Source organism: Leuresthes tenuis, unplaced genomic scaffold (genome assembly GCF_036924035.1).
Source record: "Leuresthes tenuis unplaced genomic scaffold, fLeuTen1.0.hap1 SCAF_8, whole genome shotgun sequence".
Classification (NCBI taxonomy): Eukaryota; Metazoa; Chordata; class Actinopteri; order Atheriniformes; family Atherinopsidae; genus Leuresthes; species Leuresthes tenuis.
In genome coordinates this window covers 12,853,302-12,880,017 of record NW_027325362.1, presented here as the reverse complement: position 1 = coordinate 12,880,017, position 26,716 = coordinate 12,853,302, and the positions used below count along the sequence as shown (strand labels likewise).

The 26,716-nt window shown below is 37.9% G+C and overlaps 3 protein-coding genes and 1 long non-coding RNA gene across 4 annotated transcripts; 1 reads left to right on the top strand and 3 right to left on the bottom strand.

The window, feature by feature from the left end:
• Positions 1 to 962: 962 nt before the first annotated feature.
• Positions 963 to 5,816, bottom strand: vdac2 (voltage-dependent anion channel 2). The gene is made up of 9 exons (XM_072390888.1): positions 5,699 to 5,816; positions 4,446 to 4,517; positions 4,306 to 4,355; positions 3,654 to 3,806; positions 3,513 to 3,565; positions 2,623 to 2,850; positions 2,241 to 2,391; positions 2,052 to 2,109; positions 963 to 1,945 (listed from the first exon to the last, which is right to left on the bottom strand). The coding sequence occupies exons 2-9, from the start codon at positions 4,510 to 4,512 to the stop codon at positions 1,854 to 1,856; spliced, it is 852 nt and encodes a 283-aa protein (XP_072246989.1). The 5' UTR covers positions 4,513 to 4,517; positions 5,699 to 5,816; the 3' UTR covers positions 963 to 1,853.
• A 3,768-nt stretch (positions 5,817 to 9,584) lies between these two features.
• On the top strand, positions 9,585 to 16,622 carry LOC140312979 (histone-lysine N-methyltransferase SETDB1-B-like). The gene is made up of 8 exons (XM_072390887.1): positions 9,585 to 9,752; positions 11,662 to 11,739; positions 12,065 to 12,481; positions 12,613 to 12,786; positions 13,532 to 13,733; positions 13,858 to 13,931; positions 14,631 to 14,821; positions 15,580 to 16,622. The coding sequence occupies exons 1-8, from the start codon at positions 9,743 to 9,745 to the stop codon at positions 15,691 to 15,693; spliced, it is 1,260 nt and encodes a 419-aa protein (XP_072246988.1). The 5' UTR covers positions 9,585 to 9,742; the 3' UTR covers positions 15,694 to 16,622.
• A 4,594-nt stretch (positions 16,623 to 21,216) lies between these two features.
• On the bottom strand, positions 21,217 to 23,121 carry LOC140312580 (polymeric immunoglobulin receptor-like). The gene is made up of 4 exons (XM_072390359.1): positions 22,936 to 23,121; positions 22,416 to 22,736; positions 21,935 to 22,228; positions 21,217 to 21,827 (listed from the first exon to the last, which is right to left on the bottom strand). The coding sequence occupies exons 1-4, from the start codon at positions 22,979 to 22,981 to the stop codon at positions 21,748 to 21,750; spliced, it is 741 nt and encodes a 246-aa protein (XP_072246460.1). The 5' UTR covers positions 22,982 to 23,121; the 3' UTR covers positions 21,217 to 21,747.
• Positions 23,122 to 25,376: 2,255 nt separating this feature from the next.
• On the bottom strand, positions 25,377 to 26,316 carry LOC140312581 (uncharacterized). The gene is made up of 3 exons (XR_011916985.1): positions 26,290 to 26,316; positions 26,150 to 26,184; positions 25,377 to 25,441 (listed from the first exon to the last, which is right to left on the bottom strand). It is a non-coding gene; the product is annotated as an uncharacterized lncRNA (long non-coding RNA).
• Positions 26,317 to 26,716: the final 400 nt, after the last annotated feature.

The following is a 26,716-nucleotide window of genomic DNA, read 5'->3' as shown; positions in this document are numbered from 1 at the left end:
ATTATTCATCAGCATTGATGGATTAATAACACCTAGGTGCAAACATCAATTCAGATTCTGGGTCGTACTCTGTGAGTAGGCACCGCTCACTTTTTCATTACAGAAACATCTCACACCGAGTCACTGAACCTAACAGCAGCAATTCACAAATGATAAGAGAAGACCTTGATCAATTCTAGCTGTTTTCGAGACAGCCGGCAGCTAATTCTTAGTCCCGCTGTGTAGGGCGGGCTTTCATGGTCCAGTCAGAAATGATAAAGTAGGCTAATTGTCTCAAAAAGTCAGAACTATCACAAATGGGGTTTCAACACAGCCAGCGGTAGTGTAATGACATCCCTTTAGGTTGTTCTAGCTTCCAGGCTTGTCTGCTGGGATTATGCCGTCATAAAACAGAGATGAACCCAGGAACTGCGACTTTTGGTTTTAGTTCATGATTCTGTATACCCCCCCCCCAAATCTACACCCAAAAGAAAAAGGCAAAAAAAATATATATAATAAATTATTTTTGTACGTTTTACAATGCCAGAATTTCCTAAACAATTTTTTTTAACAAAATAACAAAGCTGAATGAACACAATCCAATTGATTTTAATATTTAATTTGACAGAGCCTCTGAAGAGATTCTAGCAGACGCTGATGTCATCCCACGGAGCTAAAACCGTAATCGAAGCGGTGCCTCTAAACAAAACAGTTACTCTAAAGACTTCATGCTCCAATATGAGAATTTTCTTTTTTTAAATAACAGTTTCTGCTGTTGATGTCAAAACAACTTTTATACAGTTCTGACATCAAATAAAAAACAAAAATAAAACCCAGACGGGCCCACTGGTAGAATTTGGTGGTCAATAATGATACATATGACCACTTTCCAGCCTCTGTTAAAATGCCTTCAGAGTCTATATTAAGTGAACCATCTCGTCAACCAATATGTTATTGACACCATATCACACTAACAAGACATCTGAGGAGTTCAAAGACTTTATTGAAAATGTTTACATACACATAAGGACCTCCATGACTTCCTGTGGACTCCATCTCTGCCCAGGACAGGAAGGCAGCTTTCGAGAGAGCGTGTGCAACTTTACGTCACACCACCTCGAGAGAGAAGGATAGTTTGGCATTACTGTGAACATTAGTTATGTGCCCACCCCCTCCCCAGTTGTCGGTTATTACAGAATAAACAAAAACTGGTTCTGCTTGGTCGACCATGTGTGCAGGTTTCTCTCAAACATAAAAATCCAACTGTAAGCAACCCGAAAACTGCCCAGTTTAAGGGACGTGTGCAGCTGAACAGGAACATCACAAACCCCCCCGACACAAACCAGAACTGCCGTGTGTCCTCGTGTGCAAGAGCAGGAAAGACGAAGCTGTATTTAAATATTATAGCAGAATTAGTGTACTTCGGATTGTTTGGAAGTCACAACTGTTAAGATGACGAGGGATATCAGATGATGGTGAGAAAAAAAAAAAAAACACAAATCCGCAAACTAATGTCCTCACATAAAGAAAAACGGAGTGTCTGTGATCATCACAATGAAGCCACACAGAGTTGTTGACATACAGAGGGATTGTATTGATCAAATAATTATGGCAGTGCCAGACAGGAACAATGACATGATTTATAAATAATATGCCAACAACTGTCTCCCAAATAGATGCAACTACAAAGTAAAAAGCAACAAAAGGTAAAATGTACCAGAGACAAAAGCACCAACTTTAAGTGGCGCTCAAGTTTGTTGCTGTAGCCTTTGAACCAATCTCTCCATTATATCCCCCTTGCTGGTTTGAGTTGGACATACATTTAAGGCCAGATTCTTCTGATATTCCCTAGTCCCTTGCAGTATGGGGACAGCTTAGGCTTCCAGTTCCAAGCCCAGACCGAGCTTGTGGCCTCCTGCGTTGATATTCTTCCCATCAACCAGACCAGAGAGGGTGAGTTTCACACCTGCACAAACAGGACGGGCAGACTTTAGCCTTAACATACTCGTCAGCATTTAGGGAATGAGCTGGACTGGGTTTTGCTATAAATTGCGTCACTGTTAGCGACTTACCTGGTCTAAGAGTTTGAGTGTAACCAACACCAACGAGGCTGTTGTTGTTCACTTTAGCCTATATTAAAAAAAAAAAAAAAAAGTCAGAGGCGTCAGTCAGCGGCTTTAAAATTTAAAAAAAATCTATAATAAAAACCATCTGTAGACTTATCCACTTTATACTAAAAAAAAATTAGCTCTACTACTTACACTGATGGAGGCATCTTTATCCAGCTGGTACTTGGCTGCAATACCGAAGCGCGTACTGTTGCTGCCGGCGGTCCATGCCAGGTTGACGGCCGTCTCCAGCTTGTCACTCACCTTCTGGTAGATGGAGCCACCAAACTCAGCTCCATCATTGCTGTAAAGGTCAGAACATGAAGAGACATTGCAAGCTAGTTGTAGGTCTTTCCATCAGTTCATAGATGCTTTCTGTGCAACTGTCTGTGTCTTGAGTTAAGATGTTTCATTGCTTTGAACTGAACTTTCATTGTAGAACTATAAATAACACTTTTGTTTAGCTCTATATGTTGTCTTAAAATAACAGTTTTATCCCGCTAATGAAAGAAAAAAAAACAAAACAATTACTTACACATTGGTATGTAGCTGGAAGTCTCCTGTCTTGTAGCCAATGGCAAAGTTGTTCTGGGTCATTTTAGATTTGGCAGTATCGAAGCTCATTTGGTAACCAGCGAGCCATCCCTCATAGCCGACAACAGCAGCGCCATGGATGGTGGGGCCAGCAAAGTCAAAATCAACATCACAGCCCAAGTTAACGTACTCGCGCTTGTATGCAGTCTTAACTTTGCCGCTCTTCTTGCTGTTGATGACAAAAAAGGGGGTTTTGTAAAACGTACACTCAAAAGCATTCGAGTCTGACTAGAACAGGGTCGGGTTATATTTCCTACAACAAGCCGTTTGCCCATTTAAGGGGTGCAAAAAGGATTCTCAGTTTATTTTGTTACAGAAGTTAAATATCTAATTCAACACAATGCAATTTCCTATTTTTTTTTTTTTAAATTTCATTCATTTGTTTTTGTACTAAAAAATATTTCTCAAAGCACTGATGTTTATTTTTCATCCCAAGCATGAAACTGTATTCTTGAACATGCGGTTTTAACGTCTGCATGGACAACAACAAGCTCCTCCCGGCCTGTGTGCTCTGCTATTTGTATGATTTTTTTTTCTTTTTACTTCAGAAACCAAAACCACTCAGAAACCAAAGCGTGGTCGAACTGAGCTTTTATTTTTATCCCACCGTTTTGAAGTGACAAACGACATCCAATCACACTGAAGTGTTCCACCATACTAGTTACATACTGGGACTTGTGTCACATGGCTGGCAAGGACACTCGTCAGAAGTATGTGCAGCAAAGATCAGGTTGCCATAACTACTCAGTGAGTGGCGCAACAGGCAGCACTGACTTCATGTGTTAAGTCCTCAAGTAAAACATATAAAGCTAATTTTAACTGCTGTCTTACCCAGTGTTCGGTGAGAAGGTTGTGTCAAAGGTCAACTTCAGTCCCTTTGCAATCTGCAAGAAGCAATAACAGAATATTACAATCAGAGAAATAAATTATGTGCTGTGAAGTTGAGTCTTCTTGTTCTGGTGTGTTCCCAACCTGATCTTCAACGGTGATTTCTGTTCCCAGGGTGTTGTCGGTGTTCCACTTCTCAGTGAATGTCAGGCCATATTCTGCCCTCTTGTATTTGGTTTCCAGGCCACCGGCAACTTTGCTGGTATCAGTGTTGGAGGAACCAGATGTTTTGAATTCCTGCAGGAGACAATTTTAGAGAAATAGCGATGACAAGAAAAACATCATGAAATGTTGCACCGAATTCAATAAGCATGAATAAGAATCAACTGACTACCTGAGCTTTGACCAACTCTTATTTATTGAGCTTAAAGCCAACAACTGCTACAACAAAAGAAAGCATTGCTTAGCTGTCTATGCAAATAATACATTCTGATAGCAAATTAGCTGCTTTGATGCTCAGTTAGATAAACAAAAAACCGTCACACAGTTGCAGAGATCACAGTAAACCGACATCTGTTGAGTTTTGACAATTTGCCAGATTTAACATACAACTGCAAAATGGGCTCTGGAAATAACTTGCTGATATTTTATTTTAAATGCTCTTTTAACCCACGTGGCTGGGTGTTAATAGTTTGCACTGGCATCGTTGCTGTGGTCAGTTTCTGGCAAACTCTAGTAAGTCTATTCTTCTTCTTTTTTTTAATAAATCAAAAGAACAAAATTAATCAAATCTTACCACTCCACTGGCTGACTTTGTCTTGACATCAAGCTTCACCATGCCAAATCCTGAGGAGAAGATTTATTTTGTTCAAAAATCTGGAAGCAGAGGAGTTTCAGCATCTTTGCACTACTTGATCAAACTCTAAGAAACCGTACCAAAGCCTTTGTTGAAGATGTCCTTGGCAGACTTGCCCAGATCAGCATACGCAGGAGGCACAGCCATGGTAACTGAAAACAGAGGTGAAAGACAAATAACAGAAAAAGTCAACGAAACTGGACTTTCATCAAACTACATACATTAAAAATGTGGCAAGAAGTAAATCATGCAAACTAAGATGACAGAGTTGTTAATTGTGTGGATGTGACATAGGCACAAAGGCTAGAAAACAAACAACAAAAGCCAAAAAAAGACCCATTGAAGCTGCTGGTGGGAGAAAAAAAAAAAGAAGTGTATTATAGGAGAGGTTCTGGTATTTGGATGTGATGTACCACAGTTACTTTGCACTTGTATCTTTAAGATGTAGTATACAGAGAACAGTCAGATGCCATTATGAAGGAAAAAGAAGGCTGGTTCATAGGAGCAAATCAAATTCATCAAGATTATTACAGCAGTTTACACTGCTGTCAATAAAATTAAGCATTATAAAACTTTTATGACCAAATGAATGACCTGTTCTGCTGCACAGTCATTCTTCCGTGAAAGTATCGGACTAAACATAATGCTCAACCCTGAAGAAAATACAGACACCAATTCCGCACCGTCAAGCCCCTTCTCTCAATTCTAGATCATGTTAACGAAACGAAGGAAAAAACGATCATATCAAGATTTTTTAAATCGTTACCACGCAAGTGGCAGCATGAACTTTCACTTTTCTTTTCAAAATCCACACAGACTATCTAAACTACAGCGTTTCTGTGGTTCGGGTAGCCTGACAGCCAACACACAAGGTGACAGTAGGAAAGAAGCTATTTTGACGATCTGGGACCATTATTAAATTATTACTACAAGTTAGTTGGCAGACACTGCAAGGTGTGATAAGGCATATGCCGGTTCCAATTATCGGGATGTGCTCATTTGCCTGCTTACTGACAATGTGAGTCTGCTAGTTGGTGGCGAACTAGGCCACAGGGAGGTTACCCAACATCGCCAAAGTTGAAGTTGTAATAAGTGGAAAAATTTCCTTAGGTAGCGTACAGGAAAACACGATGCTTTATGGCAACGAATGTGAATATCGTGAAACTCCGTCGGTTACTGCCCGACATGTGTCAGACTAACGTGCTAATACGATTAGCACAGCTAACTTTGGTAGCCGGCAGAGAGCCGGTGTGCGTAAAGCAGTGGCGAACTCTCATTATTTCCTGTCGTAAAGAACAACAACTGTGTCAGAATTAATAAATCATACCCTTACCAGATGAAAAGTGAGCTAGCGAAATGCTAATAGACTTTATTGGAGATGTTCCTCACACCACAAGGCTGAGCCAGGCGTCACCGGTTGGAGGGCGAACTGAAGGAGACTGCACCGTAACGAATTCCTGACCTATCATATCCCGGCTCAGGACCCGGGGTGGTAAAAAAAAAGTGCCTGAGCAGAAAAGATTTTACGTTACATGTCGTCTTCTGTGTGGAAGAGGAACAAATGTTGTATTTTTTGCTCTTTTATGATGGAGATTGTAGTAGCTAAATTGCAAATAAGATTTTTTTATATTGTTTATAGCATATGCTAAAAACAATATAAAAAATTCTTACTTGCAATTTATATATGTATATATGCAGTGCGATTTACCGCCGGTGGGGATGGTAGGGACACCCCCCCCCCCCCTGCCCCCCAAAGAAAAAGCTTCAATCAAATGGAGAAAAAAATTAAAAGAATCCAGAGCAGCATATCGTCATATTTTACAGGACCACAAAATATATATATTTAGACTGTTTTCATAGTCCGGGCTATATGTTTTCTGTTGAACTGATATCGGGAAATAATTAAAATAAATTTTAGTTTAAAAACAACATTTTGAGAAAATATTTCTGCAAATCCAGTGGTTAAGTTCACGTTCAAAATAGGCCTACCGCCTACGTTATGTAGCCTAAGTGTAAGGTGTATCTACACAAGAATCAACAGTTTGTCACGATTTATGTTTTGATTCATGTCTTGTCTCGTCATTTCCTGTTTTATTTTGAAATATTTACTTCCCTCTCGTTTCAGGTACCTTGCCCTTCGTCTTGTGTCAAGTGTCTGATTGTCTTCCCTGATTCCCAGTGTTTCCACCTGTTCCCCATGGCTCCTCTTGTGCTCAAATAGTCTGCGTCTCCCCTGTCTTGTGCCAGTGTGTTGTGTTCGGTCATGAGCCTCAGTCTAGCGTCTTCGTCCACAGTCATTGATTCCTCGAGCCTGCAGGCTAAACGGGCTAAAATGTATTTAATTTCATATAAAACCCCTCCGATTCTGCTTGGAATTGTACATTTGTAGAAAATGAGTATTTCATTGGGTGCCTTGCTTATTTCTTATCAATTTATCACAAGATTAAAGGAAATTAAACCTCACTTCTATTCTGAAAAACCAACTGAGATAAAGAAATAAATCACCTGCCCATTAACACGTCCAACACACTAGAAAATCATTCATGAACATATTTTAGTGTTTTTATGTGGAGTAATAATGTTATTGTAAAAGTATAAGCGAAGCGGCTTTTGGAAGACTGATCAGACATGGTTAGTGCCGTAAATGTGGTGAATCCTGCAGGAGTTTAAGTAAACCTATGACTTTAATTATTCAGCTGACACACTACAAACCAATGCCACCTATTCAGCTAATAAAAAACAATGTAAATCATGTAAAAAGAGACATTGGAGTCACATTCTCTTTGATGGTGTGGTGCATTATTGATGGTTGCCTTCAAAACAGCTGATGTGTAGATGGTAAAGGAAGAACTCTGCTGACACAGGCTTGGTCGAACACAGAAACCTTTATTGCCAACCAGATCTCTCAAGTCTGGAGAGATCTTCAAAGCCCAAATGTCCATGTAATCTCTATCCCTCCGTTGGTGCTTCTCTCATTACTTAGGGTAAAACCTCCCTGCTTTTTGGGGTGACCTTGAAGATACTGTATGTTTCCATCATCAGGCATTAAGCCCGGATATGGTGTGTACTTCTCTACTGAGCCTCCCCTGGACACACTAACTGAGGAATTGGTTATTCCCAGAATGTTTTATTTTAGACTATTGTTATCTCTCATCCTCCCCAGACTCCCTACACAGCTGGTAAGTATCAGACACTACATATTTCTTATTGGTGCCGAAACTCCCTTGTCCAGCTGGTAAGTATCAGGCAGTACATAGGATATTGTAACTGAACTCTCATAACCTGTCAGTATATCCTTTAAGAATTATTAGGGAAATGCTTAATAATATATCATCATTTATCAAGTCATTGCTGATTCGTTCCTCACTCATTTTATATTTAGTTTACTATCAACTACTAATTAACTGCTTGTCTGGTTTTGAAACTGATATAATAATGAAATTATCATGCACTAGGACTTTATCCCTCATTCATTCATAACATATCACTTACATAATAATAAAATGTCAAATGATTGGTCATCTGTCCCATAAGGAGTGACAAGCATTAAGTCATGAATTAAATCACAATGAAGTCAGGAATATTTCATATGAAAGACAAGAAATTGGGATTATCTGTCTCTTGATTTTTTTTTTAATTCACAAAAATAATTTTCCCTAATGTATGGAATATTTGCTGCCATCTAGTGGTTAATTTATTTTGAGTTCGGCATTATTAGTGGCTTGTTATCGGAATACTTTATAAATCCCACAAGGGGAAATTTTGAAAGCGCTTTTCATTGGTATAATTATGGTAGTTAATGTTACTTTTTCTGCTCATGTTGGTAAGGGAAGATATATATCAAATGGAGAAAAGAAGAGAGCCCAGTAAGAAACCCTGTGGGAATCCATACACAATGTTATGTTAAAGTGAAAAATTCCAACCCAGTTTCTTGGCATTTTTAGCATTTTAGTCCATTTATCCACTGTGTGTGACTATTAATTTTTGGCAAGAGGGTTAATATTAACATGCGAAACATTGTAACTGTATACTTTATTTATCTCTTTTAGAATGTCACAGGATATCTGGTAGAGAAAAATATTATCAGGTCAAGAGGGTCGTAAACCACAAAAGGCTAACATGAGGTGAAATATCTGCAGATATTTAACATGAGGTGAAATCTGCTGAAGGGATAGATACAGGAAATATTTCCTGGCACATGCCATCACACTATACAATAACAACTAAAATCACTGGTCATTACTTCTCTATATGCCCTTTATATATATTTACACACTCTAAATATAATATATATTATATAAGATACTGCTTATTTGTACACTTTAATACTGCACACTTGTACATTTTGGTTGGATCCAATATTCTATACATGAATCTTATTTTCATATTACTATTTTAAATGTTGAATTTCATATTTATACTACTACTTAATAGTTCTAATAGATCTTGGTTGTTCTTTTTACTTTTTCTTCATTGCCTACGGGTGGAAATGCGACTGCTATATACTATAAACTATTTTTTAGAGAAGCACATATTAACTTTCTGATAGTAAATTTTATGAAGCAGTCCAGCCATCTACCAGCCTCACTACCACCAGCCCTGCTGTCCAGCGATCCACCAGCACCCTCAGAGTCAGAGGTAGGCAATTAATGCTTGATTATGATAATATTTGATTACTGTATATTAGTTGTACAAGTAATTAGTATGCAGATCAGTCATTGCCCAGTAATTTTTCTTCTCCTTGTTTTTTTGGATTAACAGTCATAAGAGCTCAACTACCACTATCACTTCCCATGGACATGAATCTTTTCCAGTTTTTGTGATGTGGACTTCAGGATTATCAACCCAGTTTCACAACAAAGCGTGTAATACCTACGTTGGTCCACGGGGGAAGACGAACAATAACGGATTCCAAAGACAGGGAGAACCCATAATTTGCAAGTTGTATTTTAGTAATTTATAACTGATCTGTATTAAAAACAGAGAAACAGTACAGGAAAGTATGAATTATTTGATCAAGAAGAAAAGAAGAAATAATACAAAGTAATATGCTTTTGTCAAAGAAGAACAGACATGGTTGTGTTCACATGACTTTTTCTTTTCATTTTCACAATTTAAAAAAAAAATGATTAGAATCGTTTAGTTTTGATTCGTATAACATTCCAGTTGGTGGCGGTAATGCGACATGTCTTTTTTTTACCAACTGCAGTTAAGCAACAACGAAGAAGAAACGGTAGCGGCAGCCAGGGAAACGGCACTAGCTTGATTTTAATTTCTAGCCAATGCTACACTGTAGCTTTTATTACAACTACACTTGAATTATATTAAAGTCGTGTTTTGACAAGACTTTTGTTGTTTTGATGCAAAAAATCAAAACATGGAAATAGGTAAGCTGTGATGTGTTTTTTTTTTTTGCTATATTAGCATGTGTAAGTTTGGTCCATTATGCTAAATTACAAACATTAGCTAGACATATAAGCTAATGCTATGTCTAACAACGCAACAACCCGTGTGACTGTTAAACATTTAAAACAAACAAATTAATGTGACTAAGTTAATGTGGTTCGCGACAGTCCTTTGTGTACGTCTCAAATAATTACATCTTCATGCTTTCTGTTTTTTTCGGCGCCTATAGTTTCATCTTCATCTAGCATTAGTGGTAGCAACCATTAATCTAGAAAAAATGTCTTTGTTGTAGTAAGAGTTTCTAGCTTTATGATTTGCCAATCATTGATTCTAGTAGGTTGAGGGATCTTGATGAATGAGCTTGCATTTCCTATTATTATTATTATGATTAACGTTTAATCTACTTATTGATTTAAGATGCCACTCAGCAGAAAGACAGAAAAACTGGCAGAACATCCTGCAGATTTGTTAATGCTATCGAAAACAATACACTTGATTTGCATCTTACCTTTTAAAGACAAAGAAATACAAGAGAGAAAACAAGTTAAAAGCGATAATGAAAAATAATAATATTTAAGATTAAATTCCATGCAGAAAAAATTATTTGAGGAGATTATGGTGGCTCTGCATCTAAGGGTACAGGCAGGAATCGAAGAGGTGAAAAGGTCAGTAATGCCACTTGGGGCAAGGCTTTGAAAAACACCAACAAGAGGATTAAACCAATTTTGAGCGCTACACAAAATCACTGCAAGAACAGGGGTGTTGTACATCATTAAGAGGTATGGAGACATCCAGGAATGGAAGTAAGCGAGACGGGCTGTGGGATGAATTTATGGAGAAATATACTGGAGATACTGTCAGCTTTAAAGTTGAAAGAAAAATTGAAGTTCCAGATTACTTGACCAGGTAGCAATTTATTCAGAAAACAGTTGTAGGTCAATGATAGACACTTAAAGCAGGGCTCCTGTCTAACATTTCAGGAGCACCAGCACAAAATCAGCAGCACTACTTTAATGCAAAAGTTTCACATCTTTCAGACCTTGACTTCATCTCTAAAGGTGCCGTGGTAATTTACAGACAATTTAAAGAAATACTAAAAAAAAAAATCTGCAATCCCTTCCTACCCTTCCTTTAAGTGTTAAATCCACAGTTTGATTTCCCATGAATTGTAATTGCATTCCAACACACTTATTGTGTCTTTCATTCATGTTAGATTCACTTAAACTCTGACCCATTTAATGAGTGAATGGCACATCTCCGTTTGCATTGTGTCTTGATGTTTTGAACTCTTGTTATTTCCTTCTGCAGATCCATTAGTACTTTCCCTTGTTTACATTTGCTTACGAAGACAGACTTCATGGATAAAGTTTGTGGTTGACTCGGGAAACTAGTTTTCCACACAAATGTGGGAATACTCTGAGAAAATGATAATTTCTCGCTTTGCAACATCTTTATCTTATTAACTGTGTGACTGTGATGTGTCGGGAGAGGAGAAGGTCTTGCTCTATTCTGAGTAGAAATGCCCTTTTCGCTAACATCAGAAATGTGTGTGCTCTTGTGGCACACGAGGGTCTCGGGGATCCTTTGTTTAGAAAAATTAACCAGTATTGACCAAGTGAGTGAGGGAAGCACTAGATACTAATGACAGCTCGCTTCACTTTGTTTTTTAATGACATGAGTCTTATGTTCGCTCTGCAGTCACGCACATATGACACAGGAGCAAACACACGTCTGCGTCACTGTGTCTTGCTGTTTCAGGACATGGTTGTTTTTGACGGCATGGTTAAAACTTTAAATGTATCCTTATGGAAGGCATCTTCATTGCTGATTGTTACAACTGGCCTTTTTAGGGCCTCATTTATTTATTTACATAAATGCTGTGTTTTGCAGTGGTTATGGAAGTGGATGAGCTGGATCCGCGAACGCTGGAGCTTAAGAAGTACAAGAGGATGGTAAAAAGTCATAATGGTGAGTGCATATTTGCGTGACTAGGAAAAAAAAAAAGTGGCATTTTCTCAACAAATCAACAAATTGGGGTCTGCTGGAGATATTTAGTCATGATTTATTATCTTTTGACAATTTTGATGGCCTTATTATGCAAAAGGCTACAAATTAGCTCCAAATCCATATTCAATATACTGTAACCTGCAAATTTCTGGCATTTTGCTTAAAAACAGTAATCTCTGGTTGATAGAATGTTAATTTTCTTTTTGACAATACACAATAATGTCTGCTGTGTGCTTTTTGTTTGTCGTATATCCCAATCTTGCTAATGTTTTTTTTTTTTCCCCAGAAAATACGTCTGAATCGTCATACGGGACCTTTCCCTCCGCGAATGAAACCTCCAGGATAATGAGACAATTTGAAAACAGCCCTTACTTTCTCGATCCAAAAAAAAGAGCGGTCGTAGTATTAACCAGGCTCCCTGAATGTACGATCAATGTTCTGCAACCACCAACGCCGCAGCAGTTCAACAGCGAGGCAGAGTCCCCCGGCAGCTCCGATTCCGACATGTTGTGGGAACCAGGAGATGATTCCGGCGATTCTGACTTTTCGGTTGCAGACAATAAACAGAAAACTTTAAAACCCAAAAAGAGTGACTTAATAGAAACGCCTCCATCAGCAAAAACTACGCCTCCATCAGCAAAAACTACGCCTCCATCAGCAAAAGCTACGCCTCCGCCGTCAACATGCAGAAACGAAAAGAGTGGTAAGGCTGATCACTGACACTGTGACACGCACTTTCATCTACAAATAAGCGGTGGCGAAAAAAAAAATGCTCAAGATTTGAGTTGTCAGTTTCACATTTCTCGTGAATCTGTTTTGTTTCCCCCCCCACAGTGACAGAAAGAGGCCCCATTGTAGTATCTGCAGCTTTTGCCCACAGCTCTGCTGAAACCACAAAGATCCGCCCTGTTTTCCCAGAGGTAGAGCTCAAATTAGACATGACTGTGCTGGCCAGGAGGAGAGCCATGAGGTGGCAACGAGGGAAAATAGTGGAAATAGTTACGAAAGGTAAGACGGAAGGAAAAAAAGAAAAATTTGAAAGACATCTTGTATTTATTGTTATAAATGATAGAGCTGGCTGAGAACTTTGATGGATGATTAGTCGATCACTTTTGAAATTATAGTAATGTGTATTTTGATTCAGTTTTTCAAATCATAATCCTTGGACCCTATAAGTAACTTCTGATCTCAGTTTTTGTGTATTTTGGCTGGAACAGCATCCCACATAAATGACTAAAAGACATTACAGAATATTATTTCATGTTGTTATGAGTTCAAATGTTAATGTTAGCAAAAACAACAAACCTAGCTTGTGCAAGCTTCTCCAACAACCTGCTATAGCCCCAGCTAATAAAGCTCCACCCCACAAGTAGCCACAGTTGGTTTGCGCTGGTTTCTCCAAACAGTCTACGTGGATAATTCTCACCTTGCCTTTCTAACGGCTAAAGGCGAGGGAAACTTTAATGGTACATTGTTCCTTGGGGTGCTCCCCAGTCCTGATTTCGTTAATTTTGGTCTAACAGCAGCAAATGTTTATGTGGGTGGTTTGTGTAAATGTAATATCCAAATGAAAGCCAGAGCCTAAGATTTCAGAGGGGAAAATTGCCCACCCTTCAGTGTTTTTGATGTGTCCTTGATCCTGTAGAGTGAATGATGCTTTCCTTTTCTCACAATAACTTTTGAACTGCAATAAGATGGTTAATGATGATCTGAGAGATTTGACCCATTTGTCTTGACTTTTTAATCTTTGCAGAAGATGGACGGTTAAAGTACAAAGTTAGTTTTCTAGAAAAAGGGAAGAGCCTCGTATCGGGACATCATATAGCCTCCGACTTCACACCCAAGCTGGAGCAGCTGCATGTCGGTGCCCGTGTTGTTATTAAGTCTTCAGATGACACCCATTGCTTCATACCTGGTATTTTGGCCGAGCTCCCCAGCAGAAAGAACCGCTTGAGGTCTGTGTTTGAATGTGTTTGTCACTGCATCGAAGATGTAATCAGTGCCTTACACTTTTCGACAGAAAATCCAAACGCATCCCTAAAGGTCTGATTTGATGGAAATATATTTTTCCCTTTCCAGGTTCTTGGTCTTTCTTGATGATCACACACCGCTCTATGTTGGTTTACCTTCACTTCACCTTGTGTGCAGACCATGTAAGTGTGACTTGTTTGCTTACACTCACTCACACTCTCCATTACCTGCATGGTGTACTGCTCGCGATGGCAGGACCAGTTATATTAAGAAATACAAATAAATACTGCATCTGTATTGAAAGAGAGAGACAGTCTTTCATTTCAAACGTTCTCAGATTAGAGACGTGTATTTTTAGTTTCTGTTTTTGTCCGTATGCTGTCTGGTCTAAAAATAATGATAATTAAAAATAAAAAAAATGTTGTCTAATCTTTTGTTAGACCATTTTTGACTTTGATTATGGCATTAATTCGCCATCTTATTGTTTTGATAGGCTTATGCAATGTCACAACATTCTTTTCCAGACAGGTTTGCATGAATTCTTCTGCAACATCTTGTGTTGATGATTAGAGAGTCGGACCTCTGCATAAAGTCTTCTCCGTCACATTCCAAATATTTCCATTAAGGCAAATTTCGTACACCGCGGTGGCAAATGCATGTGTGGAGAAGATGTTGTATGCTCCCTGAATCACTCTTACACACTTTTAAGCCCAGTGAACACTGGAATTGTCATCTTAGAATATGCCCATATTTTCCTCTTAGTATCAAGGGCACAAATTCTTACATCTTCTTTTCATCTACCAGAGCCTGTAAGGTTCAAATTAGTAAGAGCACAGAGAGGAGAGTGACTTTTTTTTTTTCTTTTCTTTTCTCTCCTACAGTGGAAGATACTATAGACGACATCCCAGACGGCCCTCACAAGTGTTTCATGAAACAATACCTGATGAACTGGCCGTACCCCCATTTAACCCATTACAAGGTCGGGCAGTCCATCAACGTTGAAGTAAATGGCGCCCAGCAGAAGTGCGAGGTTGTGGTGGTCGATTGCAGTTTGATACAGGTTGTTTTTCAGGTCAGTATCTCTCATGTGTGTTTTTATTTTCATCGTAGTTAGATCATTTTTCAATAGATCTTCATAGTATACATTCACGCCGTGATGGGGAAATGTGTCTGAATGAGTCAGGACAAAATGAAATTGTATGGTCCTTCCCAGATGAGGCAAATAAAACCTCAGATAGACAACGCACGATAAATTAAACCATGTCATCGCTTGTTTCACAAAAACAAAGCCAAAATGCAAAAGCAGTGCCAGACCTTCAAAGAGTTGTGCGTAAACAAATGGTCGCAAACCTAAATGAACCTAAGCAGCTTGACAAGAATATCGGGCCAAATATCTTCCACAACAATGTGAGAGATGAATAATGAATAATGCTTCAGGTTAGGTTGACATTTTAGGTGTTGTAGGGATTTAAGATTGTATTCAACTAATTTTAGGACCTGGGATGAAATATACAAATACCAGTTTTCTTTCAGTAATTAGAATAATCATGTCTGGATTAAAGAGAATCTGAGATTGGTCTTTTAGTATAGCCTGAATGCTGTTTTTTTTCAATCTAACAATCAGTTTGATTTGAAGGAAATCAGTGAACTTTCCTCCAATTCCTACCATCTGTCATCAGTAGGTGGCGATATAGCTTAGAAAAAGAAAGAAAGAAAAAAATATATATATATCACTCATGATCTATTTTCAAAAGATTTTCAGAAATATTTGGCTCTGCTGTGGCTTGCTGTCATGTTCATTCATCTTTGATATCTTTGTTCATCGCACAGGATAATCCGAACAAGGAGTGGATCCATCGAGGCTCCCTGCGATTGGAGCACATGGCCAAATTCTTGAAGTTGAAAGGATTGCAAGAAAAGAAAGCAAACACAGAGCCCAAGTAGCTTACAGAGACAACACCGATACATTAAAATTTCTCAAGAAGTTTATGAAGAAAAAAAAAAACTAGATCAAAAACTCAAATAAAACTGCATTTATTATTTACCACCCGATATAAAATGAATAGAGTCGTTTCAACCCCGAATGGAATTTGACTCCTGAGCCATCCAAGCACGTCTATTGCGACCTGTCGTAGATTTTCTTCTTCTGGTTTTACTGTAATGAACAGCACAAGTGTTCAGATACAGTTACTCGCATTATTTCACTTCAGAACACATTTGTACGTTTTCTCACACAGAAACCATAAATCCTACACGGGTTTCAATCACTGCAGCGTATTCAAGCAGCTGTTCCAAGAGGCAAATGAGAAAGATTGTCAGTTCAGTCTTTTTTTTATTTAACGAGATGAAAGCCCAAGCTGAATTGATTGAAGTTGTGCAGTTTCTTTGGGCACAAACACGATAAACAATAATATTGAAAACTCTTGGATTCAGATATTTTGTTTAATTTGAACTTTAGCACTCCGACCTTGTTTTAGAACGTTTTATGGCGATCATTTAAAATTTGCCGCCATAACGCTGTTATATTGGGATAAGTAAAATACTTGAGGTGGGTGGGATGATTTTAGGTCCTGAGAGAATCTGCATCTTTCAGCATGAGTTGGAAATGAAGTAGAATTCGTGGTGTTCTGCAGTCCTGTGACTTTGCAGAATATTTGTAAATAATGATAATTTTATATTGATTGGAGCTCCTTGTTTTTAACCTCTAAAGTTGATGTGTGAACAGGTTAATAAAAACAAATGCACCAGAAAGTCCCCTGGTGCATTTTTTTTTCTTTCAGCTTGAAAAGTGCCTGTTTTTTTTCTTAATGCCATGCAGTTTCATTTCCAATTGTTTCTGTGCATTATTTAGATTTGCATGTCCATAATGTTTGTCGTCATGAAAACTAATAAAGTTTTAGTTTGTATCAATTTATCCTTTGCAAGTAGCCTTTTTTCCATTCTTCAGTACAGTCGGGTCCTACAGTTCTGCAGACGTCCATTTACTATTTTCACCTAGAAAAACCTAAGAAAAAGGACATTTTAGAAACATGAAGGTTCCTCCCGACTCGCCCTTCTTTGTGGGCGGTACCCTTCCTTCATGCTCGGGTCCGCTATCTCGAGACCAGGGGACTTGAGTGTTCTATGCAGTATCTTAGCTGTTCTGAGAGCTGCGCTCTTCCACACAGAGATCACTAATGTTGTTCCCAGGATCTGCTGGAGACACTCTCCCGGTTTGAAAGTCTTGGCCCCAAGTGCTCAAATCACCACCGGTACCATTGCTGCCTTCAATTCCAACATCTTTTCAGCTTCCTCCTTCAGACCTTCATTTTTTTTTTTTTTTTTTCAAGCTTGTCGTGTTGTTGCTGTCACTTGGAATTGCTACATTTATCACTACTGCCTTCTGCAGTTTTTTTATCCACCACAATGTGTTTGTTAGCCATCACCTGTTTATCAGTCAGGATCTGGAAGTCCCACAGGATCTTAGCTCTGTCATTCTCTGCTACCTTTTGAGGGATCTCCCACTTTGACTTTGGGACTTTCCATATCCATGTTCGGCACGGATGTTCCTGTACACTATCCCCACCACTTGCTTATTGCGTTCCATGCCATGTCTTACCTGCCTGCATCTTACAGGCCTCTACTATGTGCTGGAATGCACAATATTTGTTGTTTCATCCTAGATAGTGGCTCTGATGCTTTTATAGCGCTGGGCCTCCCTCTTTCTACTTAAGATACTGTCACAGGGTGCTGGGTGCCTCCGTATATTACGAGTTCTTGTCAGAACCTTTTCTTATTTCAGCCTAGTGATATAGTCAGCTAAATGTGTGTAGGATAATATTATCTTGCATTACATTACATTAACAGTTATTTTTGTCAATTTAGTGAGACGTACATAGTCACATTTATTATATCTTTAATATATTCATGTTTTATTTCCCTCTCCCTCTGTGAAAATTACTCCACAGATCATATAAGTGTGTATTTCTTGATATATAGATGATGTGTTATTAATAGCCAAAGACGTATCCCATCATAATGTATTGAGAATTATTTGACTGGTAATGTAAACAACCCCAGTTTTAAATAACACAGAATGTCGGGAGGTTGCATGCTGTTTTAACAGCCTCACTTCTGAAAGAGGAAGCACGTTGAAATAGGATGTAGGTCCCGTTTCCAAAATGTTGCAATATGTGACAAACTCGAGCATACTGTCGTCTCACCCAGAAGCAGAAATAACCAGACCTAATAACTTAATTAGAAATACAGAAAGGATCCTTTTTTTTTTCTTTTTTTTTTTTTTTTTAAATATGTGCTTACATTGGCCATATCCTGTTTTCACTTCTCTGGTCTTTTTCTGACTTTTTCATACCGTTACATGAGGAGTTCTAAATTGCGGTATCTCAAATAGCTTTTGCTCTGGTGTCAAATCTGGTGTCAATGTTTTAAGCTGCTTGTAACAACATATTATGTAAAAACTCAACAAATTGTCATACACTTTGAATTAAGTTGTCACTTCATCTTGATTTAGTGGAGATTGACTACATTTTGCGATATGCGTACCTTTTGTAATAGGTTATAATGTAGTACAGTAGCTATTACACTAACACTGTTGTTAAAACAATGGGGGATTGTGATTTCGGAATTGAATTTGACAGTCAGTGGAAGTCTACAATGAGTTTAATACAATCGCTTAGCTGCTTTACACTGAAAAAATGAGTTGTTGAACCAACTCAAGTGATTTTTTTTTAAAAATTTGTAACAAGTAATTGAATTACATTTATCCAAGTTCATTTATTAAGCTTGTTTACCTCAACAATTTTAAGTCAGACCTACTCAAATAATTTAGTTTCTTTCAATACAAGAATTTTCAATTACTGCGACTCAACGTTATTGAAAGACAATAAAAAAACTTTACAGTTGTTGATTCCAAAACTAAGTTAATAGTCACATCATACTTTACTTCAGATTTGTAGATCAAAGAGTTATGACTAATGATAAGTTCATTACGCAAGACCCCTTATCCCACATGGATTATGGAAGATTACGCAGGGGTCGTCACTCTCACACACACAAACTTAACTAAGGGTGTCACAAACCAAACTGCATAAATTAACGACAACTGCTGTGTAATTATAATCAGAATTAACAAAGCATGCTGGGAAACACGGCCTGCAAGTTAGCTAATAAAGAAATCTCCGTTGCACTAATGAAACTTTTACATTTTATTGTGAAAACATTAGAATTCTTTAAATCGTTTAGCACAAAAAGATATGCGTTAACAAAAAGAAGCTGTGACCGTTTCTTTTTAAACTTCCCTTTAAGTGGGGTTATGAGTATTTATGAGTTTTTATTGGTTTTAGTCAGCAACCGGCTAGATTGGAGAATCGGGGAGTATTCCTGATAAGAAAAGCCAAGGCATGAAAGCGTTCCAACTGCATAATTAAGCGTAGAGTGGAAGTTAACATTCACTTTCAACCTATAACTATATTTTCTTTACCACAAAGCATCTGTGCTGCATAACCATGTTGCTGCCCAGATTATGTTATACAGACAGTTTGTTGCCAGAATGATTCAGCATAATTATAAAGAATATAGAGAACTGCTATGACATTTGACTTTTTTTCATGGCTGCCTTCTGAATAGCTGTTAGTTTTAGCTTGGCTTCCTGTCAGAAATCCTTCCCGACTCTTCAATCTGAGATAGTTCTAAATTATGTCTAATGAAAACGAAATACTGACTATTCATAAGTACTTTACACAACTCCTCTTCAAAAAGAAAATCTCGTGGGCAGTTGATGCTCAAAGAAGATGGCAGTTGAACTGCAAAAGGTAGTGTGGGTCTGGAGAGAAGTGTCATGACGTCAGATGTATGATACTAAAGATTTGTAGTAAACTTAATTGTTTAACTTTGACTGAGGGTAGAACATTCATTTCAGATGGAAAGCTGGTGGTTTTTAAGTTAACTGAATCCACAAAGGTAAGTTGTTTTCACTAAACCTAAAAACGCAGTAAGATTCACGTGAAAAAGTGCTTTACATCAACCACAGCCCAAACGCTCTTTTTAGTCTTATACATATGACACTGGACATGAGGTGCATTAGACACTGTGATGATCCTTAGCTTTACTTCAGGAAAATAATAATGTCATGCATGGCGATTGTGTCAAAGCTATAAGATATTTATAGTTTTACTTTATACTTTTGCTACAAGTTAATAGTTACATCTAATAAAAGATAACATCTTAGATGGTTTCCTTTAGCACATAATGCAAGCCAGAGTTGAGTTCATCTCATGAACACACTGTGAACAATAAGGACCAGTGGCTGTTTTAGTTTATCTATTGAGCCAAATAAGTCACCTCAAAGTAGTAATGTCAACACTTTTTCAGTATCATAGAGTCTATAGCATTGTGAAGAAACCCAACAGTTTCAAGTTAGTGAAAACAACTGGAAATGTTTTTAATCTTTTCATAACTAAGTTGCACAGAGCTTGAAATGCACACGTCAATTTAAACAATGAGCATACCATCAAAAAGAGTAACGAAGACAAAACCGTTTAGTTTATACAGACATTTCACTGTACATTGAACTTTGCGTGTTACAAATGGAACTAAACTTTTCTTATCTTATCGATCAGACTAAACTAATAGGTATCAGAAGTATTCATTGATTAGGTGAAGGCTTAACAATAATAATAGAAAACAGAAATATGTTGTCAGTGGTCATTACAAACATGTTACAAACATGTTACAAACAGTTCTGTACAACAGCGCAACTGTGCCTCACACGATTTGATCAAAAACAAAAAAAGAACAAGTGAAAAGTTGCTTTACAAACCGATGGTAACAGCAGACAACACGATGCAACACATGACTAAAGGTAAGTCAGCTAACAGATACAGACCTGAAGGTAGATAGATTTCAAGCTTAAGTGCTGCGTTGGTGTGGAAAAGTTAATGTGCTGTATGTAACATCGTCCACTTTTGCTTCACCCTGTCGGAGGAGGAAAAGAAAATAAGAAGACACTTAGAGAGGAGAAGAGATGAAAGCTCCACAAATCCACTTATTCAAGTGAATAAACTGAAAAGTGATCTTCTGGCTGTTGATGTTAGTCTTGTATCTTTGCTGTTTGACTTTTGATGTCTTAAATTTAGCTTTTAGCAACACGTCACAGTACATCAAATGTGCACTGCCCCTGTCAAAAGAGGACCTGTCCCACAGTAAGAAGCATTGTGATGTTTCATGTCCCTTAGTTACCCCTTTCCTTCTTTGTTGCGTTGAAATAACCACAGAGCTGTATGTCACATCTGTGTCACTTTCAGCACATGATCTCTGCAGGTAGGAAATGGGAATTGAACAAAAGCTTTAGTGGATTTTCATCCGCACTTAAAGAAACAACAAGTCAAATTAAGTACAAAAGGATAATTTCAGTCTGTCTGAGCTGATGTAGCTAATGTTAGAAATTACATAATTTCTTTGACAAAGATGGCTATCAATGGAAAATCTGATACACAGTCAAATGAGCTCTGATAAGTCTCAGAAACGTGAAAATGTTTTGCAAAATGTATTCTCTGTCCGCCGTCCACATGATAAATTATAGATCAGTCTCAACAAATTAGCAGAAAACAACATTATCATTCTCAGAAACTGATACTTGGTCATTTCTACTTACCTCTTTTGTGACCTCTGATCCTATTTTAGCCTTTTCTGTTAAAACAAAACAGCTGTTACTTACTTAGTGAGATAAAGCACAACTTGTTAAATTTCAACAGAAAGAAAATTATTTAAAATTCAGTTGGGCATGACAGTATAATCAGACTTACTGCATCTTAATATAAACCATACTAATAGGCCCACGGCTACAGCCAAGATCAACAAACTCAGAGGGATGACGAGGCTCATTAGGTCAAAAGAAGCACTGCAAGACACATTGTGAGCATTAAGCTAAGTGAAGATAATGTCTTTGATGTCAGTTTGACGTGAACACAACATGGAACCAAGTTCAATAAGCGCAAGATATCAGTGGAAGCTTTCTGACCTGTTTGGTTCATCATTAACTGTGGTCATTTTTCCGTCTGCAGTGACGGGATCAGGTGTGGCTATTATTCAAAACAGGATTACCATTCTGACAATCATTAACCGTTAATATCTGGTAGGGTAGTGCAGCAATATAATTTAATGTAACACAGAGTCTACATTCACATACCTGTGGGTTTCTCAGTAACAGTTAGATGCACTGGCATCTGAAAGTCACCTTTGACACACCAATACCAGCCAGCGCTCTCTGGCCTCAGTCCACTCATCGTCACGCTGAATACATCAGAGTTGCTCTTTATGGACACTTTTGTTCCATCTATTAATCCGGGTTTCTCTGTCACACACGTCCTGCCCAGCTTGCACCATTTCAGTTTTCCAGGGTCAGTGAATTGACAGTTGATGGTTATGTTTTCTCCATTATAGCCTGTAACTTCCTGTTGAGCCACTTTTACCCTGGGTTCACCTTGACAGGAAACAAAGAGTACTCAACAGAAAATCTTTGGAAGCCTTCAGACATTCGATTTATTCTTATTAGCTGTGATTGATAATATAAAGGTAGAATGCAACCAATCTTTGTTGCAAAAGCGAGACTTTTACGGTGTTAAAATTTCAGGAAATATTTGAAAATGTGCATGAAAAAGAATTCTTACCTCTGGTGCCAAATAGCTGAAAGTACTGACGCACATCAGGCCCTTGATCAATCTCCACAGCACACCAGTAGTGAGTGTTTCCATCTGCCAGGTGTTTTATAGTCACAATGAAGATGTTTTGGGTTTTATCATCAGAGATTGAATACTTTCCTGAACTTTGCCGTTGATTTGTTTTAATTGCATATGAGCAGGTGGGCCAATAATACCCTGCACATAAGTATTTCACATGGTTTCTGTATTGAGAGCTGTAAAGACAGGGGATAGAGATGGAAGCTCCAGCCTTCACTGATACTTTATCAACTGTAGTTATGCTGTGAATTCCTGCAAGAAGAACACAGTGTTTTAATGAGTAGACTCACTCCCAGTGTCTATGAACTGCGTGTTTTTCTGAAGGGAATAGAACATCAGTGGGTAACTTCAACATAATGGAAACCAGTATCATTATCAGACACGAAGAGCACAAAGATAACAAAATGCCTACATAAACTTAACCACTTTAAAACGACCCATTGCCACTCACCTGTTATTCCAGTAAGAATAAGAAGAATGCTGAGAGTAAGAGTCATGTTGAGTGAGCAAGCACACCATGAACTAGCGCACTGCAATAATAACGCTCTACTTCCTAATAATGTGCTGGATGCAATCGTTCTTCATCTAAAAGGAAGTGGCTTCATGTGGGCTGGCTGATGAGAATTTGTATATTGCAGTCACATTAAAAATCTAAATTGAAAAAGGGAAATCAACTCAATCAGGCAAATTAAGAGAATATGGAAATATTTGTTCATGCTGTAAATGACAAAGGAGCGAACAGATGAAAATTGATATTGTTTGAAAACTATTGTTTGTGTCAAAATGTCCTTTCTTGGGTAAAAGTCAGCTCCTTAATTCAGACCCAGACTTCTTTCAGAGCTCTCAGAGCGTAATTTCTCATATCACACCTTCATCTATAGAGTGCGCAAATCATATGCAGCGTCACCAGATCTTTGTTTGTTTGAGGTAGGAGAGCTGGAGTTTTGTAATAGGTTTGGAGGAAGTTTTTTTTCTCAATCACCTAAAAACTTAGCATTGTATTACCCACAGGAAACTATCAAATAGTTCAGGTGACGTCTGACACTAGCTGAGGAATCAAGTTTATTACTGTTCACTGAGGTACATGGCAGTGCTATCATTGTAGAATTTTGTCTACAGTATGATAATAAGAAATCTAAATGTAAAAGTATAAACAAAACAACACTATGAAACATGTAGCCAAGTTATATATGGATAGAAATAGTGCAATTTTGCATGTTCGTAATCAGTCCTTATATCTGCATAAACTGTGTATTAAGTTTGTTTGTCAAGTATATTTTTCTATCATTAAAAGCAGATTGTCTGGTGAAGATGGCTTTATTGAAAAAAAGGATAGCCTATATTCCAGCACAATACAGCAGATATGCTGCGAGCGCTGGACAGTCTCAGGAGAGATAATATTGACCCCAAGTTAATTCTCTGAGTTGTTTTTTGTTTTTCTTTTAGTCAAAATGTCATACCAGATGCGGAACAGTAATGCAGAATTCTAATTCCCAAACAGAAGATGACCAGGCACTAAAAATGATTTTGAACAAACAAATCAGCAGAGAGCACACCTCCGCAGTTCAAACATCATTCTGATCGAAGGACAGCTTGTATCAAGAATCCACCAGATTCACAGCAGAACTGCAGACCGTGACCAATCTTTCAGCTTTCAGAGAGCACCCGAAGGCTCCTCTCAGACAAACACTTCACATCACAATCTGACTGGGAATGAACACTACCAACACCGCTAACCTGAGAAATAAAACAAACCACATTCTTTCTTTTTTTTACTTATACAAATGTTTTGATCTTCACCTACAAAAACACGAGATGAGAAAACTGTTGGATACGCTTTTGATTTGTGAGAGGATGTTATGTATGACGGGTGGACACACAAAACAAAGATAGGTCATTCAGAGAATTTAACATACTCTGCGTAGTAAGTGTGCCCAACTTAGTAAAACAAACATCAAAACTACAATCAAAAGTCCATTTGAGAGATTTAAATGCAAATGACTGGTTATATTGTGAATTCTTGCCCCCTCAAAAACCCAATATTGCCTAATAATGTCATCTATATAATCAGCAAAATCTTGTCCTCCTACTTTTTGGGGCAGATACAGTTGGAACTATAATATCCTCATCTGCTGTTTGGAAGACCACATTTTGAATCACTATACTGTATCTTATCAAAAATGTGTGGAAGTTAACCTGCCTGAGCCGTGTCCACCACTTGAATTGGACATCGGCGCTAAAAATAAGTTTGTTGTTACTTTTTAATTTTGTTTTTTTACTATGAAGCATCATCTGAACCATTTGTGAAAAAAAAATGCATTGATTCCCAATATTAATGCCCCAGAGATGCTCTTTGATATAGAAAGTCTTCCTTACAAGAGATCTATCTCAATAAGGAGAGATTAAATTAAAGGTTTACACAAATTAATTGGTGTACAATAATTAATAAAAAGGTTGGTGTACAGAAAATTGGAATAAAGTTTGGCAGTTAGACTCCGATGCTGTAGACGTTATGGTGGAGAGTGACATGATGGATGATTGGAAAGGCCCTGGAGTCTAGACAGTTGGGCTTCTGTTGAGGCTCCATCTTGGGAAACTGTTGAAGGTGGAGTTGGGCGGGAGGTGGAATGGGCAGTGCACGGTCTGAGCCCAACTGGCAAAGAAGAGTGAACAAAACGGACAGATCTCTCTTAATAAACTTTCACCAAAGCTTCAGTATAATTTGAAATATGAACAAAATCAGAGATCAATGTTTTTCACCAAAGAATGACTCTCCCCCCTCTCCAGAACCATATGTGAGGATATGGTCCTGTCGATGACATTTGCGGTCAAGTGAAGCAATTTTGAGGGCAGTTATAGAAAAAACAGTATGGAAGAATGTTCTTTGTCAGGGCTCTTACACATTGATCATCATCAGTGGTAGCGTAGAGCACATCGGGATCAAAGGTTTGTGAGGCCTGCAGTAGAGTGATTTAAAATACCTGCATTAGATTTACATTATGTTTCATATGTATGCTTTATTCTGTTCAGTTGTACATCTGAATACTGAATAAATGCAGGGTTACATGATAAATCCGAAAATTAAAGTGCAGCTACCAACATGCAGACTTTATAGGATTACTAGATCACATATTTATTTTTTTTCTTCTCTCTTGCATTGTTGACCTATGTTGATTCTCATGGAATATGGCTATTGGGTTAAAGATTTACAGATGAATTGACTTCCCAATATGTTTCTCACTGTCATAATCCCACAGTTAAAAGCTCAATTATTAGCAATTATTGTCAACCAAGTATTTCAACAGACACCGATAGCTATGCACTGGCTTCACATGTCACATAATGCAACTGTTACAATAATAATAATAATAAAAAAATAATCTTTTAGCAGTTTAACCCCATCAAGGCTTGAATCATTAAGGTAAATTCCCTGTTTCTGTTTTTTTCACTGTACTGAGCTGAATATAAACCCAGTGTGTAATATCCATAGATGGACTGGGGGCCTGGATTGGTTATGTGTTCAGGGTTAAACTTTGCAGCTCTGCGTGATACTGAAGCAAACTTACATATTTGATATCAACAACTCATTCTCATTATTGCTATAATAGCTCGTCAAATTCCGTGAAAGTTCATCGGTCATAAGAGCATTATAAGATAGATCTTACCATAGTGACGTCACAAGCTTCAGGTTTGGTCTTTTCTAAAGAAAAAAGAAAAACCTTTTTGAATAAAGGTATTTTGAACTAATGTCTTCTTTGACATTTTATTCCTTCATTTATTTTAGCTGAGTTACCATATGACTTACTGTGCTTCGTCATCCTCCAGCCAAAAAGGCAGAGAGCATAATCAACAGCAGTAAGAGCAGGGTGGTGATGACTACTGTAACCTTGGTGGTACTGGGGGATAAGACATCAGTTTGATTATGTAAGGCTTTCACAGGAGCATTTCATTTCAATCTCTTTGCACAACTCATTGTATTGTCTAAAATGTGCTTTTGTGTTATGATATCCTTTTCAATGTCTTAACAGAAAAATCTAAGTAAAGAATGTAACCATATTTGATTTCTGGTTTGCAGATCATTTCAAGGACAGTTATATGTGTTTCACTTCAGATGTTAAAGTAAAATGAAATAAAGCACTGACCTCTTGTGTTCATCTTGTATATGTTACTACCACCTGGTTCAGTCACAGTGGAGTTTATGAGTGGATCTGTGTATGGTTCAACAGGCCCCG